Source organism: Hippoglossus stenolepis, chromosome 14 (genome assembly GCF_022539355.2).
Source record: "Hippoglossus stenolepis isolate QCI-W04-F060 chromosome 14, HSTE1.2, whole genome shotgun sequence".
Classification (NCBI taxonomy): domain Eukaryota; kingdom Metazoa; phylum Chordata; class Actinopteri; order Pleuronectiformes; family Pleuronectidae; genus Hippoglossus; species Hippoglossus stenolepis.
This window is the reverse complement of record NC_061496.1, coordinates 11,344,438-11,362,194: the sequence shown is the minus strand read 5'-3', so window position 1 is coordinate 11,362,194 and position 17,757 is coordinate 11,344,438. Positions and strand designations below refer to the sequence as shown.

The 17,757-nt window shown below is 39.4% G+C and overlaps 2 protein-coding genes across 3 annotated transcripts; both read left to right on the top strand.

Moving 5' to 3' along the window:
- Positions 1 to 2,095: 2,095 nt before the first annotated feature.
- Positions 2,096 to 7,470, top strand: LOC118121119 (hydroxylysine kinase). Its single transcript, XM_035176782.2, has 5 exons — positions 2,096 to 2,187; positions 3,128 to 3,432; positions 4,366 to 4,508; positions 4,783 to 4,963; positions 5,057 to 7,470. The coding sequence occupies exons 2-5, from the start codon at positions 3,132 to 3,134 to the stop codon at positions 5,497 to 5,499; spliced, it is 1,068 nt and encodes a 355-aa protein (XP_035032673.1). The 5' UTR covers positions 2,096 to 2,187; positions 3,128 to 3,131; the 3' UTR covers positions 5,500 to 7,470.
- Positions 7,471 to 8,727: 1,257 nt separating this feature from the next.
- LOC118120671 (hydroxylysine kinase) lies at positions 8,728 to 17,558 on the top strand. 2 transcript variants are annotated; one of them, XM_035175824.2, is made up of 5 exons: positions 8,728 to 11,043; positions 12,312 to 12,608; positions 14,062 to 14,204; positions 15,373 to 15,553; positions 16,715 to 17,558. In XM_035175824.2, exons 1-5 carry the CDS (start codon positions 11,037 to 11,039, stop codon positions 17,167 to 17,169), a joined length of 1,083 nt encoding a protein of 360 aa, XP_035031715.1. In that variant the 5' UTR covers positions 8,728 to 11,036; the 3' UTR covers positions 17,170 to 17,558. The 2 variants fall into 2 exon arrangements, with proteins under 2 accessions (XP_035031715.1, XP_035031714.1); XM_035175823.2 differs by lacking the exon at positions 8,728 to 11,043 and having other exon boundaries at positions 12,100 to 12,608.
- Positions 17,559 to 17,757: the final 199 nt, after the last annotated feature.

Sequence of the window (17,757 nt, the reverse complement as noted above, 5' to 3'; positions counted from 1 at the left end):
TGATCAGTGTTGATATTTTGACGTATTTTTACTGTAAAAAGTCAGAGATGTCAGCTTAGAGAGAGAAGGAGAGAGAGAGCAGCGGAGTCAGTGTGTGTGTGTGTGAGCAAGGTTACCTTTGCCTCAAGTTCCAGGATTATCATACAGAAGCTACGCAATTTTGTTTATAGTAATCAACCACTCATACTGATAACTTTGGCCGTGGACGAACGTGATCACTATAAGCAGTTTCCACTGTATTTGATTAACCATCAAAATAAACCAGACATTAAATCTTCGGAGGCAAAGACTTTCAGCAAAGCTTATATGTTTATTATACCTCAAATTCTCCAAACTATGGTTCAGTTTGTTCTGGACAGACACCATCTCTTTTGGTTGGGTTCATTTTTGGTTCGTCCGTCCAGCCTGTGGTCCGAGGCATCTTTCTCATCTGTTATTTATGTTCAGACTTGTCTGAAAAGTTCAATCGAGACTGAAAGCTACAAGACTCCGCAGCGGAGTTTATACGTCGTGTCCTGCCTCCTGAGTGCTCTACCTAGGCACCAGCCCTCGCCTGAATGTTTCCTTGTCGATGTGAGTGTCTGACCTGGAAAATATTTTGTTGCGTCCTTCATATGTGAGAGGCAAACTTTTGACTTCATCTTTCTGAAACATCTGAAAATGGGAAGTGATCTGCCAACAGAACAAAATAAACTGGAATGTAATGTAATGTAATGCTCCAACATAAAAACTGCTTGACAACACAAAAAAACAATGTCTTCAATCACAGCAACAAATGATTTTGTTGGGTTAGGGTTAGGCCTAATGAAATGTAAAAGTGGCTGAGTAACAGGACTAAAAGCAAATGCCAGAAATACTTACTTCAACTGTCTGCAACTTAAAACAAGACATGAAAAATGCAAACCATCTGCTGACACTGTTGTAGAAAAGATGGACGATGCAGAAATGTTAGTTGGGCTCACTTGCCTGCACAAACTGTAACTGCAGCCAATTGTTACATTCATGAGCGCTTTCACATCCACTTTGTTCAGTTGGGACCTTCTGACTTTTTAGCCCCTTCATTTCTAAAGTCAATTAGCAGTGAGGTGAATCCAGGAGACAGTGTGACAACCTGAGCAGGTAATCAGGGGATCCTGAGACGAAGCAGGGCTACAGCACAAGCAGGCAGCTACAAGAACATTATCCAACAAACTGGACAGGGTTTGGACGAAGCATGCCATAAAGTAAGGCTAAAGTTCTGGTGAGGAGGTGGCGATCGGACCTGTGCTTGTATAACTCTGCTGTTGTGTAGATGATTGCAAGATAAGGAACAACTGCAGGTAGTGATTGACAGGGAGAGGCAGGAACTGGAGGTCACGGCCGAACGAGTGGCACACACTGTCAGGGGAAGAAGCAGAGTGGGGACATAGAAACACACAGAAAGTGAACCAGAACAATCACATGTTCCAAATCATGTTTTCAAAATAAGTATAACTCCTTTTGGCAACATGTGTATGATGAATATCTTTCTCCAAACCATACATTTTATCCATGGGTTACATTTCGGATTTATCCTGAAACCGATTCATTTTCTCCTGCTTTGTATGAGATACTAATGTTCAAATTTCTAATTCTTCTAATTAACTACATGTTAACATTTAGGTAGACAAACTCATTAAAATGTGTAATAATAAAGAACAGTATATGGAATAGTGGTAGTGGAATGTATCACAAGCACCAAATTTGGGCTTTTATCAATGCGGCCTGGGTCAGCGAAGAATCCATAACATTTTTGGGCTGATCCAGAATGTTTTTTTTCCTCTTTCTTTTTAAAAAATATTTTCATTGATCTCTAATCGAATAATTCATGGATGTTGGTGGAAAAAAGATCAGGCATGTTAACGGACCGATATTTAGGATTTTGTGCAGATCCAAATAAACATCTGGATGAATAGGTGAATTCAAATGTGGTTTCATTAGCAGACTGTTGGGTCCTTCTAGTTTCATTTTCATTCACTTAGTTACATTTCCCTCATTCCCTCCAATACATTGAGAGCGACCTCAGGCCCGTGGACAGGAAGTGGAAAGGATTTGGTTTTATTTTGAAATGACTCACCGGATATAAATAGTGCGGCGGCAAGTTGTCCGGTAGTCAAGCGACGTAACGTTTCCTGTGACCTGCCCTCTGGAGTTTTTGTGTATCCGCAGGTGAGTACAGAACAAAACACGAGTCCGCTTATAACGAAACATGCGTTAGTCTGTGGATTCACGAAGCCAGCGCACGTTTTTTCATGCAGAAAGATACGCTGCTCACCGTAGCATGTTTCATACATGTACAGACAATGCACCGGCTGTCACATGCATGCACATGCACTGTGTGTAGTTCCTGATCTTTCCCCTGCTTTAACCCCCTGTGTTATTACTGCGAGTCACACTAATGCTCCAAGAGGGACCCGCTGCAATTTGAACCGAGTCACCTCGTGCAGATCCAGCAGGAAAACACCGAGCACAATCAAAAGTGCAAGAGTGGAGAAAGTGTTGGAGTAGTTACTTCTGAAAGGAGCTCGGAACCTTTTCAGGATGAAGATGACGCAACCGAGTTTAGTTTTCAGATTTAATATCCAGAATAAACTTTAAAAAGTTGCTTTTACACGTTTCTGGAGTTCAAGATGTCATCTTTTATTTACTGTTAGGACACGAGGACAACAACAAACACAAAGCGAAAGACAAAGGATTTGGTGTAAACAACAACAAATAATTCAGTTTTTAATGATACAAGTCGCAGATTTGTATAATTTTTTATATATATTAGTAATTTCTCTGTGATAAATGACTTAAAAGTAATGGAGTATTAAAACTGTTGCTCATTAGTACACAGTTTATCTAAACAGTTTAATAGGAGAGGGAATTCACAGATGGAACAATTAACATACAGTCCTTGTTACAATCACTCAACAACAGCAATAATAGTTAAATGCAACAAAAAACAATAATTGCACAATGAAACAAAAAACTTCATTGGTGACATGCCAGACAGTAATTTGTTTAAATTATTATAATTTATTACATGCTATAGATTACTGTGTTGCTAATTATTGCAAAAAAAAATAATTAATCATTGTTTTTCTCGTGGCATTTTTTCATTCAGCACAATGTTGGAACATTCCAAGCCCAGCCTTAGTGAGCCTCAGGCGTCTGAGCTGGTGCAGAGGGTTTTCAGCCTGACACCATCAGAGGTTCGCCCTCTGCCCAGCTACGAGGACCAAAACTTCTATGTGGCCACGGCAGAGGGTGGCGAGTACGTCTTGAAGATAATGAACTCGGAGGACAGCAAGGACCCCAACCTGATTGAGGTGCAGACGTACGCCATGTCCTTCCTGCACCAGAACGGGCTTCCTGCCCAAACAGCCCTGCCCACCGCTTCGGGAAAGCTCATGAGTCTGGAAGAAATGGGTACGAGTTCAGTCACGCTGCTCTGCCCTGAGGAATAATGTCATCTAGCACGTTAGAGATATGTTAGAGATAGTTGTCATATGTTTACTTTAAAAATTACGTCCTTGTTCTGTAGGTAGTTAAATCATCTTCTCCAGCACAGTTTCTCACAACAGTCTCAGTCAGTATTTTCATTTCATTTATACATTTAATTCATTCTATCGTCCACCTCACAATACATCATATGTAGCCACAAGAATAATTAAAAGTAAAACCAAAGACTTCTGTGCAGATTCTGTGCAGGATGCTAACTTTGGTACTTTGAGGGATGTTTCTATTTCCACTGTCCCCTTTGTTGCTGAAACACGGCAAATTTCCCCAAAGACAACTAATGGACGATTATTGTATCCTTTCTTATCTTAACTTAGCTTATCCCTTGAGCAAACGTAAAAATGAGGCTACAATGAGGATTACAGGATGGCAATTATGAAATTAGAATTATGTGAGAATAATTATAACATGAAGAGATTAAATATATAATTCAAAGTATAGATATGTGCTGATTTCTCTGAAGGTCTAGAAGGCTCTACAAGGTTCCTCAGTAATGGGAACAGATCTATGGGATACTTTATATATATATATATATATATATATATATTATATTATCCATCATCAGTGTATATTTCTATGGGCATGTGTGGACATGCTTACTATGTTAGACGGTAGTTGCTGGTTCAGAGAGCACAAAGATAAGTGATGGGCTACTCAACCACCGGAGAAGGTACACTGACATTTCCTTCCTCAAGGCGAGCAAATACCGTTCACTCTATTATTTACACTACAGGAATGATAGATGTTCCTCTGAGCAAGGCTGCAGCACACATGTATTACTGTACGAGAGGGAGGGAAATGATTGTAATACTAATCTAATGCGTTTGTTTTTAACTTCGGCAGACTTTGGCCACGGCTGTCAGAAGTTCATGGTGCGGCTGTTGACTTATCTGCCTGGAACCACAGTTTCCAAGCTTCATTTAACGCCACAGTTATTGTATGAAATCGGCAGCACAGCAGCCAGAATGGACAAAATCCTGAAAGAGGTATGTTATTCACTTTGATTTTAAAATGTCCAATGTTATGTAGATGTAATAATGCTGCAAGACAAAACCCAATCATTGTTTTGTGAATAGTTCACACGTGATGAACCTACCAACCACATCATTATGCCACTTCACTTTCCCCAATGCCATCGTCTTAGTGTCTTCACTACTCATCAACCACGAAACGATAAAGCTCTCAACTTTTTCTTGTCGTGTACATTTTTCGTTTCTTCCTTCTAATTCTCAGCCTTACTTATGATGTTTTCCCCCCCAGATGACACACCCTCACCTCAGTGTGCTGCAGAGGGAGGGGTTCAATTGGAGTCTGTCAAATGTCCCTCTCCTGGAACGATTCCTCTATGTGTTGGATGGAGACCCTCTTCAGGAGGTTATAAAGTCTATCATTCAACAGTACAAGACCTCTGTGGTTGGAAAATACCCTGATTTCCGCAAGTGTGAGTTTTGATCCCTGTATGTCACTGAATACAATAGTCAATAATGTATTTCAATTCACCTAACAAATCCTTTTTTTATTTCTCTTTTCTAAGGCATTAACCACGGCGACTTCAATGACCTCAATGTGCTCATGCAGCCTGATGAGACTGACTGCTACAGGATTTCTGGTATCATTGACTTTGGGGACTTGAACAGCGGCTACTACATCCATGAGTTAGCCATCGCTATCATGTACATGATGATAGAGCACCCTAACCCAATTGAGGTGGGTGGACCTGTCCTTGCAGGCTGGGAAAGTGTCCTCCCCCTCAATGAAGCGGAGAAAGAGTGTCTCTATGTGCTGGTGATGTGCCGCTTCTGCCAGTCTTTGCTGTTAGCTCATTACTCCGTGACCTTGCAACCAGAAAATGAAGAGTATTTGATGATTACATCCAGGAAGGGCGTCGGAATTCTCCGTGAACTCTGGGAGCTCGGGAAGAAGCAGGCAGAGAAGGCCTGGTTCCAAAGTGCTGCTCAGTTTGCTGACAAAAAGTAAGGAATGTGTGAAGGAAGCCATTCACAAATTTCTAAGCACAATAAGTTGATTCCACTGAAGCTTTTGCGCAAGTGAATGAATTCTAAAAGCAAAAGTTAAAACAATAGATTAGAATAAGTGAGACAACTTGAATATAGAACCGATTTGTTTTCAACATAAACCAAGCTAGAATAATATTCAGTCGAGTGCATTCACCGCCAACTCATCATGAAACCACAATGGAATTCACTCGATCTGGATATTTATATGGATCTGCACCACATTGCACACACACATAAATATCAAGATCCATGAATTATTTTCGGAGAAATCAAATGAAACGCTGACAAATCTCACGATAAAAAGAAAACAATGGATTATATACTGTAAAAGTAGCCAGCAACCGAACCAATAGAGTGCGAGTACTAAAGCATTTAGGGGAAAGTACTGAATAGGGACGTATAGGATATAACTGCAGAAGCAACTCACACCAAACCATAGAGAATCAGTCACGGTATCTGACCAGAGGTTGGATTTAAAGGTACAGTGTGTAGAATGTAGTGACATCTAGTGGCGAAGTTGCATTTTGCAGCTAAATATCTCTCAGCTCACCCTCCCCTTCCAAACATGAAAGAGAACCTGTGGAGGACCTGTAGTGGACCTTAAAAACAAGGAGGCCTCTGTCGAGAGGACCCGCTCCAGATGTAGATATAAAGTATTTATATACAAAAGGCCCATTCTAGGGTAAATACAACAACAATTCATACAATTTAGATGAAACACACTAGTGAAAACATCACTAGGATTATTTTATGCTAAACTTATGCCAATAGATCCCTTTCACCTAAATCTTACACACTCGACCTTAAAGAAACATGTTCAGTAAGTTCCCAAGGTCTTCAGGGTTTATACACTTCTATGTACTTGGGTTTATACATTTCTATGTGCTTGGGTTTATACATTTCTATGTATGTGCTTGTGTAACAGAATATTCCTCTGTATGGTAACCGGTTGCTTAAATGGACATTGGAATGTTTTTATTACCTGGGACTCAGCCAGAGATGATGTAGGTGGGAAATTGTCATTGTATGTTTATAAGTAAGTAAGGCCGTTTAGAATATTCTGTGGTAGTAAAAGTTCCTGTCCACATCCAGAAAGAAACAGGGTCTGATTCTCCAAATCTGGGCCAGTTAATGTGATCTGTGTTTGATGAGGAGAATGTTCAGGCCACATCTTATGCCTTTAATTAGTAACAGAAACTTCTGGATTCTGGAAGTGTACTGATGGGATACATGGATGCCATGTACAGTATTCATATGTCCCTTTAACCACTAAAATCAGTCAGTACATTGAGCATCCATTATGTTGAAGGAATCAAACAGTCAACAGACACGACTCCTCTGCAACAAACTTTGTGCCTTCAGAACAGATTTGAATCTGGTTTACCAAAGACAAATTTAATGCTCTGGAGCTTTTACACTATTCCAATGATCTCTATAAACAAGAGCATTTCTTACAGTTTTTAATATGTTTAGTTATAATTAAATGTTATAACTTTACCTGTTTCTCACCACGAACTGAACTGCAAACTGAAAAGCTTGAGATTGTAAATTTCAATCTTTGATTCCGATCTGTGTATATATATGAAGTAGTGTGGATACTGCCGTACAGATATTCTGAAGTGATTCTATCAATGGTTGTTTAAATTATAAAAAAGAGTCATGATGAATAATTGAAGTGTAAATGAAGTGTAAACATGTTTGAAGTGAGATGGTTGATTGGATGTGAATTTTGATGGAAACTCCTTTTTGTAGAATCACTATTGTTGAGATTTTTGGACGATGTGCACTGAATGTTTTTCTTCACAATCCAAGAACATTGTGAGTAAAACTAATATCATTATATGGACAGATTTATTTTTAGTTGTTTTCGCACTTGAATCAACTCTTCGCTTCTGCAAATATTAAATAAAGTATACCACCTGCATTCAAAGTGAAGTGCTCCTAGACTTACTGTTTGAAATCTCACTGTGTAAACAGTTCTATTTGAAATGCCATTAGCCTCTTCTCCGTGATGTCAAACTACAGATTGTGTGTACCCATAAATCAGGTCAATATGGCTCTTGTTGGTTCTATTATAACATTTATATTTACTGCTGCAAAAGTATATTTAAGCTATTAATCCTTTTCATAAACTACAACAACTTTTCATTTTAAGAAAGTGACGATTTATAGCAAAAAAATTCTGCAGAACAAGGTACTTTGTCATGTGAATGATCCAGCAAATGAACAAAGAATAATGTTGTATTTGAGTTGTGGCTTATTTTGTTAATGTGTTAATTGTTCATATAGTAGGTCAGTGTCATGTGAATCATCACATCAAGCCAGTTAACTACAAAACATTAAATCTGTTCGAAAAGTAAATGAGCACAACCTGTGTCTCTGTCAGTAATGTATGTCAATGTCAATTTTATTTATATAGCACATTTAAAACCACTTGGTTGACCAAAGTGCTTTAGAGGTGTAATGGTACAACAAAAGGACAGTAAAGCATAATACATCATCGTGTAAGTATTATGTTACGACATTATGTAACATTATGTCACTGATGTATCATCAGTTTTATATGTAATCGTCTATAACCGTCTCATTCATAAATAACTGAAGTCCTGCACTGAGAACAGTTCTGACCCTCATGTTCTTATCTTTATCTATAGACCAGTAAATTAATTTGTACAATATTTAGCCCTACATCATAAAACCTGTTTGCAATTACTACACTTGTAAAACAAATGAGTTGACCTTTGAACTTCAGAGCCTACGGAGCCCCCCTGGTATCAGGTGAAGAAAAAAAAAAAAATCAGTTCCCTCGGTTTAACTAATCCGTGCCTTGGGTTTAATAATCTGTGCTCTCAATTTAATAATTCGTGCCTTCTGTTTAACTAAGGAAGTCCTTCTGCATGCAGAAGCAGGACGTTCCTACGGGCGTGGCTTGTCTGCTAAACAGGAAATACGCTGTTGCTGCGATTTTTACCTGAAACCATTCTACAGAGAAGGAGGAACAGCGACTGCGACCACTACTGCCAGGTAATGTTAACCAAGTCCAGTTTATCCACTTAAGGTTAGAATTAATCCTATATTGTGTTGTAATAAACACAATGTTTCTCGGTTAAACATGTGACACAGCACAATATAGCATTAATAAACTGGACTTAGTTAACATTACCTGGCAGTAGCGGTCGCAGTCGTGCTCCTCCTTCTCTGTAGAATGGTTTCAGGTAAAAATCGCAGCAACAGCGTATTTCCTGTTTCCAATCCTACACAATATTATATAGTTCTTATAGAAGCAATATAAAAGTAAGAATGGAAGTGATCTGATAACCTTAATTATTTCTTTGTCATAAAACATTGTTTAAGAACATGAAAAGAATTCTTGAATCTTCCTGAAAAAACTTAATAACCTCCATGGCGGGGGTCATTAACCATGTTGAGGGCTGTAGCTGACATAAAATAATAAAATGGGTAGTTGACATGTCTCCACTATGGTCATTAGAGGGTGCAATTCACTGAAACCTACAATCTGATGACAAAAACAAGGAACAATGATGGCAGCTATGTCTCAACAACCCAGCCTAGGAAGGCAAATATGTGAAATCTGAATCCGCCATTAAAACCTGTTCTGCAGCTGAGGGTGTGTCAGTGATATTTGACAGTAACTAGTTAGTGTGGAGTTAACATTTCGCAACTGCTTACATTAGGATCACAGATTTCACTTTTAGGTTTGGGAACTTTTTTGATCGTGTTCCAACGCACTAATACGACAAAGATGTCATCTGTGGTTGCACAAACTGCTCTAATCCAACATATTCCAACGACAACATCACACTCCAATCACGCCAATCCAAACCACTACGATGGCTGTGTGTGCTCAAACAACAATACTTTGAGCAATCCAGCAAATCTCTTAACAAATACAAAAATCCCTCAAAGCTGCGCGATGCCAATACATTTTTGGAAAGTATAAAACAGAGAAACTGAACGTGTTCTCACATGTTCAGAACAGATCGTTTAGATACACAGACATGTCAGATTTATTTTCAAGTAGAATGTGTCCAATTAAAACAAGTAATACAACTTTCTCACTTTTAAGATCTTGATATTTTAGGGCATATCATCTGTAGGATGGCTTCATCGAGGAGCTTCTGAAATTCCGGATTTATATTTAATAGGATTCCTATCCACTGTTTACTCGTGCATTCTTTTCTTAAAGACTGTGCTTTAAAACTGGTTTGATCAAGTGTTTTTACTTTATACTGAAGTTTATCTATTTAAAAATTAGATGTAACACTGCCCTCTGGTGGTTCTCAGACCCTCCTACATCCCATTGAGGCGGCATTGCCTTCACTTCGAAAGCAGATGCAGAACGATTTTTATTCAAATGTATCTTATCAGGTCACAGTTGACATTGTCCCTGTGCTGTGTGTGAGCAGTTCAAGCAGCCACAGGCCACTTTGGTGCACAGGTTCTGTCTCACCCCCACATTATTTACCCGGAGGCCAATTTGTTACCCAACAACATTTCTCTCTTCAAGTGCCACATGTTCTGGCAGGAAACAGTCGAGAGACATGCAAGAGACATGCTGCCTATAATGACGCTGGGGGTAACATAGTAGCATAACTGTAAGCATGATATCTGTAAGCATGATATGTCTTTTTTATAATGTTTGATTTAATTTCAGAATATTCTGTGCATTTTTTTGACCATCTGATGCACAAAACTGACATAGACGCAAACTGAACAGATTTACTCATTGTGTGGATATTGGTATTGTTATTACCATGCCCCCCAAAAAATGTAGAAGACAAATTGCTCTTGACAAATTGTGCATTGTGTGTAAACACTGTGTATTTTCCTGCAAGAAAAAAAACGTTGTGAGCCCTGGATATGCTGGTGCTTGTGCAAAATGTTCCTAAGCATGAAAAGCCAACAAACGCAAGTGAACGTATCGGTTGAGATGATTATAGGGAACTTTCTGACAGCATGAAATCCCCGGATTGCATAGCAGCTGCTCAAAGTTAGACACTTACAACATCCCGCTGCTCGAGCTCTAAGTGCACGATCCTGAGGAATCTGAGGCGTGCGGAAGTTTGCATCTCTGTTTTGGAAAACCTACTTCTGAGAGACTACTGCAAAGACTGCTCAAGGCTGACCGACCTAAACCTGGAGAACCAGCTGATAGTTGCATCATCATCATCATCATCATCATCATCATCATCATCATCATCATGACCATCTGTTATAAGACACCTCACCAGAGAGCAGCAGCCATGGCATTAGAGAGATGAGTGTGTTCAGTAGACTAATGGGATTGTTGATACAAAAGTACCCCCGTCCCTAAAAGCCTTAAAGATAATTACATGTTTCAACCCCCAAAACAACCAATCAGAAAACATTTGCTTCTGGGTGGGGCCGTCTGGTCTTTACTGGCTTATCTGGAAACTTCGATCTCTGATAGAGTACTGCTACAGTCTCGCAACGCCTCACATCTTTAGGCAGAAGATGATGGGTAAGTGCTTATTTTTTATCTTCAATAATCTTAAGCAGTGTTGCTGCTGAGTCTTGCCGAGAATGCCAATGTTTGCTGTGCTCTGAAAGTGCTGCACACAGCTGCAGAGACGTTGGAACAGCAGCCCCACACAACATTTAGACCTCAAACGTGTTAAATATGTGTTTATATGTATGAATATTACCAATTAGAAACAGTGTGGATCATACGCTTTGTACTATTCATTACATATTGTAAAGCTGTGACTAATCACTGTGAGTTCTACTCTCGGGTAGGATGGCCTGCTCAACTTTTTATATAGGGCGATTCTGCATGGGCCTGCTCCCTCGTTATCTGTGTGTCTGCGTTATGCAAAAATGCATTGGGAATTCCTCTGTGCGTTCGTTTTTCTCTTTTCCAATTGTTTACACAGAAATTGGGGAAAATGCTTTTGCTTATTCTGCACCTGCAACATGGAATTTATTGCAGAAGGACTTAAAGCTCAGTGAATTATTGTCACTCAAGCCTTCAAAACCAGTATGGAGGCAGATTCGATAAGATGTTGTTGTTTTTAACTTACCTAGTTGGGTGTTACATCTGTTATGGTAGTTTCCTGGAAGCTGGTGAAAGGAGAACTCAGGCAGCAGCTGATGTCTTATGCAGAAGATTTGAATGTAGACTTGATGCATCAAGGAGACCAGAAGGTGGAACAATATAAAAATTATAACACAGTAACATGAGCAATTGTCACCCCCAAGTCTGACAATGTCTTCCACACCCTCCCAGTATATCTTCCTCTACTTGCGTCACCCATTCCAACAGCACATCCATGAATGGCTAGAATTGCTGTCACTCTCCATGTTACATGTAGGTGTTCGCAGCCTACTGGATAGTTAAGCCTAAAGTATGCATTCCTAAATCACGTTGTGTCCTTACGTGTTGCCACTGGTGAAATACCATAGTATCTGTGGAATTAGACAGGCACTATTATCCTGTACAGATATGATGTGTAATATACAATATACATACTATATAGTGGCATAGAGTACAGTAATGTGTGAGGATGGTCAAAAATTCCTCAACATCCATTCCTTTTTCTTCTAACCTCTGACTCTGCAACGTCTCATTCAACCCATTCTTCATGTCTATGAATCCTGTGTGACTGACGAACTGAACAATGCGCTTTGATGTGAACTTCAGCTTTACAGTCTGGCAAGACTCCGCGTACTCTCTCACTATTTGTGTTAAATCGTGTTGTGTTGTTACTGTTTTGTGCACAAATCCCACAGCTGCCGATCCGAGGCCGACGCTCACCCCCCAGCAAGCAACCGAAGTGACGCAGCAGCTTTATGGAGTGACTGTGAGGGAGATCACCACCCTGCCTAGTTACATGGACCAGAACTACCTCGTGGAGGATAAGGAGGGCTCCAAGTATGTCCTGAAGATCATGAACTCAAAAGAGAGTGAGGAGACGGCCCTGCTGGAGTTGCAGACTCTCGCCATGTCCTTCCTACACCAGCATGGATTTCCTGCGCAGACGGTGGTGTCCACCACCACAGGGCAGCTGATGAGTATGGAGGAAATAGGTAACAGCCAAACATCTCTCCAGCATTACATTTCACTCAAATGAAAACATAACTCATAACTAATCCCTGACCACCATAGTTTCACGTAGTTATCAATCTTATCTTACTGTGCCAACTGCCAAAATACCACCCAAATATTTTAAATGAAACGAGGGCTGAGGCACATATCTGTTACATAAAGTTTCACTTTGAGACAATAACATTTGTTGGACTTGGATAACAAAGAAAACTAGATAATTTTTATGTTATGGGTAAAACATCCAAAAGTCGCAATTGAGTCTAGAACTCCCCTAGAAAAAGAAATCCTTTTATTAGGGGCTCAAACTGCTAAATATTCTCATCATGACAAAAATGTGGTTTGAATCAGATTTTGTCATCTGGTAATTATCAGACAAATGAAACTTGCTGAGACTGGTCTGCCACTCCACCAGAAAGCTGGACCCTCAAATTGATGATAGCCTAGGGGCACTATAAACTGCAGGTATGCTGGAGCAAGTGCTTGATAGTGATTGAGAAATCGGAAAGCCGGTCCATCTACCTTCTGCCGTGTCGTAATATCTCTTGACATAGATTCTCACGTGCCTGCTGACACATTTTACTTTATATATTCAAAGCAAAGGTGTACATTTTATTTAAAAGTTATCCTCTGTCCACTGAAACCCCTACACCTGTGTTGTTGCTTGACTTGTAGGCATAGAGAAACCCCATTAGACCAGAAACAGGGGCAGACAGGGGGAGGAAACACATTTGCATTAAATGAATCTAGCACACAACCTTATATGACTGACTCTTTTGTGGTGGTCATATCACATGTGTGCGTTTCTGATTTGCAATGCTATGCAATGCTTTGATATATGTGCAATACTGTTATAGTGTTCTGGCCGAGGAAAGTCACTTAGCAGCAGATAGTCAGAATGAGGTAGACAAGTAGTAAAAATAAAAGATCTAATAAAAATCCATGGAATAATATACATAATATACACCTTTCACTGGGGAAATATGTTTTGTAGAATAATGTAATTAGGTCAAGTGCAGTGGCACAGGATAACTGCACAAGGATGTTGTAAACTGTATTTTTATATTAGTATAAAGAGATATTGAAATAGATGCATCAATATATGTATATATAGACTGTTATAAGTATATATGTATGGTTTACAAAATAATCTATGTTTGTGTATAACTATATAAAGATGTATGTTTATATATATATAAGAAATCGGTATAAATGTGCAATAGTATTTTATATGATATATATAATATATTTTGTTTAAATAGTGCATATTCTTTTTCATATAGTTGCCTGTATAGTCTTTTTTATGTATTTATTTTGTATTTTCCTTATCTTATCTTAATACTTAATTGCACTTTTCTTGGAGCAAAACACTGAACCTTGATAGCGATGTCCTGGTACTGAACTGACTGGGTTTTTCTATCCGCCCTATCGTCTTAGACTGCGGACAAGGTGCTCAAACCTACTGCGTCAGGTTGCTGACCTACCTCCCTGGAGAGACCGTCGCAAAGTCTCCAGTCACGAAGCACGACCTGTATAATCTGGGCAAGTTGGGTGCAGCCCTGAATAAGACGTTGCTTCAGGTACATGTTAACCTCAGATCCCTTTGATGGCTGATGCAGGAGGACTTTCTCCTCCACATTTGAACTCTGTCTGTCATTAGTTTGCCGGGGTTAAACAGTGGGATTTAAGGGATTTTCACAAAAGAGGAAAAAAACAACAACTGCATGCTGTGACTGAAACCGAAGCTATTATAGTGGTGAGACTGAACCAAAGCAGAGTAGTGGACTGTAAAACCTCAAAAATAAAAAAGCTCCAGCTGGTGGGAACTTCAAAGTCTGGTGATGCTTCTCAGTGGGTTCTTCTCTGCAAGACTTTTCTTTCACAATGCTCAATAAAAATACCACTTAGAATTACAGCTGCACATAATGACATTTCTATGACATACGGCTAATGGCTCAGTGGTGATTAACCCATCGTGAATTGGGCTACATCCATACTAAGACGTTTTTGTTTTAGTACAACGTGGACATTTGTGTGTCTGTGTAGACAGGAAACAGATTGTCTATTCTGTAGTTGGTTGCTTTGGTAAATAAAATTCTACGAACAAGTAACAGCAATGTTGAAAAGTTTTCAAATGTCTATTTTGCCAGCCCCCGAGTTTTCAAACTAAAACGGGCCCAGCAGCTTTTCTGAGCTCTATTTGAGGGGCTGGGAAACTCCTGATCAGTATGCCAGTTAAAACATAGCAGCAGTGATGCACTTTGGAACTAAAAGGAAGTAGTGGATAGTAGCCTCATTTCCAGATGTGGCATTCTCAGCTCTACAGAGTTTGAGCATCTTTCAGCTCATTGTTTATGGTTTTAAAGCACACTATTAAACCTAGATACCCGCTGTACACCACCTTCTCTGCACCAAAATGCAGACGTTCAAAGTTTGCATTGAGCCGGTGAACACAGTGGAGTATTAATGTGGTAAAGACCCAGTGCTATTGTTCGTTAACATGCTGTTAGAAGACAAAGAACTAAAATAATCTAAAGAGAGTGAACATTTGGGTTTTAGAAACAAAACCCCCAACTTATGCAAATTGTATGTAAATGAATTATTAATCCACTGTTTGCTAACATGTAGCCAAACCTGTTTTCAGGGCTCATTATGTCTATTGTATATGCAAATTTCAACGTGTAGAGTTCTGCCCCAATGTTGCCAAAACAGTTAAACAGTTGAAAAACAAATACAAATGTTTTGCAGCTTTCATCCCCAAACCTGGATATGTTACAAAGGGACGATGAACCGTGGCATATGCAAAACGTTCCTCTTCTGGAGGGCTACCTGTCAGTGATGGATGGAGACCCCCTGCAGGATGTGATCCGAGCAGTCATCCAACAGTTTCAATCACATGTGCAGCCCAAAATCAGCAATTTCCATAAAGGTAACAAGTCAACATTGATTATGTGCTGTAATGTTTTTCTTTGCTGTGAAACCCTGTTAGTGATTTTTCTTATTTTATTAAATTACTTTTTTGTACAAACAGTGTGAATGCTAATCCAGGCCAGAGTACCGAGAAATTCAGTTTTTATTGAAATGGGGATGAGCAATATGGAAAAAGTCTCATTCCTCGATATAGGTCAATTTTTAACCAGAATATATTGACTTGATGCAAATTTCCTACATGTTTCCATTCCATGTTGAAGATTGCAAAGCGTTATCCAAATGATGAAACATATTCTATTGTTGTGTGTTGATATTCAATTGTTATTCTCAATGAAATACAGTATATCATCCTATTGGACAGCCCTACATTGAATGACTTTAGTTAACATTTGTTTTACTTCAACCATAACCACAATACAAACGTAGCTTTAATAAAAATGTTTACAGTAAAAATACATCACATCCCAAATGGACAAACACATTTTTTTGCAGGATTAATCGGAGGTTTTAAACAATAATTTAACAATCTTACCCTAAACTCAACCATACTGCAGCTGCAACGTGCAGATATTACAGAAAGAAGGGTTTCGCAGAAAATGATCTATTGTTGATTCAGTTATATTAGTGAGTAAATTTTATTATTCATTTCTTTATTTTAGTTGGACTGATTTAGCAAAAAAAACTAACAAGCAAAATGTCTTTACTATTGCAATAGATCCCATAAACTGGAGCCTATATAAAGATGGATGACGTGTCTTCACTTCCTCTATTGTACTAAAAAATGAAGCTAAAATTTCAGTTGTGTTAATTAAGCAGTGGTGATTGTAGAGTTGAGCTACGCTATTGAGGTCCTGCCACTTTTTTTAAGAAACAGTCTTTGAGATTTTTTTTTCATGTGGACTTTAACTTTCTAGTTTGGTCCATGTCCCATCCTGTAATATAGAGGAGGGGCATTTTTACCTTTTCTACAGCCAGCCACCAGGGGGTGATCAAGATGATCAGGCTTCCCTTATGGGAGGATGTCATGTCATCCATCTTTATAGTTTTACGATAGAGACAGGCCCTTTGTGTGAGGCTGCTACTAATCTCTTTCTAGCAACCTTGAGAAATGAATGGCCACACTTCATTTTAAAGTTCTAAGTGTCCTGTCTTTACACAGGGATAATACACGGGGACCTGAGTGACCAGAACATCATTGTCACACCACTAACCAATGGGCACCATGAGGTGTCAGGCATCCTGGACTTTTCAATGCTCATGAGCGGATGCCACGTGTATGATCTGGCAATAATGATCATGTACACGATGCTGGAGAACCCCAGTCCCTTGGACGCAGGTGGCGCACTGTTAGCAGGCTGGGAGAGCGTCATGCTGCTCAACAGTGACGAGAGGGACTGCCTCTTCCTGATGGTGCTCGGTCGGCTGTGCCAGTCTTTGGTTTATGGAAGGTACAATGTCAACAAATACCCAGACAACAAGGAATACCTATTGATCACAGCCAAAAGTGGGACTCAGATATTATACAAACTCTGGGAGCTGGGCAAGAAAGAAGTAGAGAAGAAGTGGTTCACAGACGCCAGCACATTCAAACAAGAAATAAATGTGTCTCCGTGAATTAGCATGGAGGTTTAAATCCTTACAGTAAAAGGGAAAGGGACGATAAACTGTGGGATATGCAAAACGCTCCTGTCGTGGAGGGCTACCTGTCAGTGATGGATGGAGATCCTCTGCAGGATGTGATCAGAGCAGTCCACCAGGAAACGTATGGTAAACAGAAGCAAAGCGACTGCTCTAAAATCCTTACATTGCCCTGCTTGTTGTTCTTGGTTTTCTTTAATACAATATGTTGACAATAACACGGTTGAGGGTTCTTTACAACACAAATAAAATAAATAATCTCTACTTTTCAGTGAATTGTGGATGTTTTATTTAACATATTTGGCACATAAGAAAACATTTCTTGGTTTATTAAATCACCAGCCTTTGGAACAGTAAAAAACATGTTGGACTTGACTTCACATAAATAAAAAAAATATATCTATCCATCAATTGGTGAGGTTGTGTGTGCATGCATGTGTGCGTCTCCCACAGTCTCAACGTCCAGCGCTCGCAGACTTTACAACCGACTTTTTCAAAAGGTAAAACAGACTCCCCTCTCCGGCTCTACTCTCCGACCCCTACACTCATTGCTCTGCTGCCTAC